We start from the raw sequence: 516 nt of genomic DNA, 5'->3' as shown, positions 1-516 counted from the left end.
CGGCACGCTTTCCTGTTAACACCCGCACAGAGACACTTGCTTCGCTTGTTGCAGAACTGCATCACAACAGGCATTTGCTGTGGTTCAGGAGCCTGGAGAGGGGCTCTCACTCCCTGTTTAAAGAGCTTTAGGCACACTCTTGCCCTGGAGAGCCCTGCCAGTGCTCGGGGCACTTTTTGTAGGTGCCTGCTGTGATGGGTCAGACCTGGGGCAGAAGAAAGGGCCCAGCAGCTGCTCTGGGGCTGGCAGGCACTCCGCAGCGAAGGCTCTTCGGCAGGGAGGTTTCCCTGAGCAGGGGATACAGGCTCTCTTCCCCCCCAACCAGTGGTGTGGCTGGGGACAGGCCCATAAAGAGCAAATCCACAGCCACGACGTCCTGAGCCGCTGCAGGAGTGACCTGTGGGCAGTCCATCGCCCAGCCACGTACCGTCCCCAGCGTCCAGCCGGTGCAGGTGGGTGGTGTCCTCGGGCTCCAGCTCGGAGGTGTATGGGGGGAAGGCAGTGGCGTCCGAGAGC

At 62.0% G+C, this 516-nt stretch overlaps 1 protein-coding gene across 1 annotated transcript in view; it reads right to left on the bottom strand.

Annotated features, from left to right (window-relative positions):
- The window catches only part of LOC104628358 (chromosome unknown open reading frame, human C2orf82), a gene marked incomplete at its 5' end in the record, with an annotated part of 906 nt that extends 394 nt beyond the window's left edge, over positions 1 to 512 (bottom strand). The window contains one exon of the mRNA XM_010296908.1: positions 428 to 512. Within this exon, the coding sequence (XP_010295210.1) occupies positions 428 to 512 (85 nt within the window). The remainder of the gene's footprint in view (positions 1 to 427) is intronic.
- Between the last annotated feature and the right edge of the window lie 4 nt (positions 513 to 516).

Source organism: Phaethon lepturus, unplaced genomic scaffold, assembly GCF_000687285.1.
Source record: "Phaethon lepturus isolate BGI_N335 unplaced genomic scaffold, ASM68728v1 scaffold32791, whole genome shotgun sequence".
Taxonomy (NCBI): domain Eukaryota; kingdom Metazoa; phylum Chordata; class Aves; order Phaethontiformes; family Phaethontidae; genus Phaethon; species Phaethon lepturus.
This window is presented reverse-complemented; position numbering and strand designations above follow the sequence as displayed.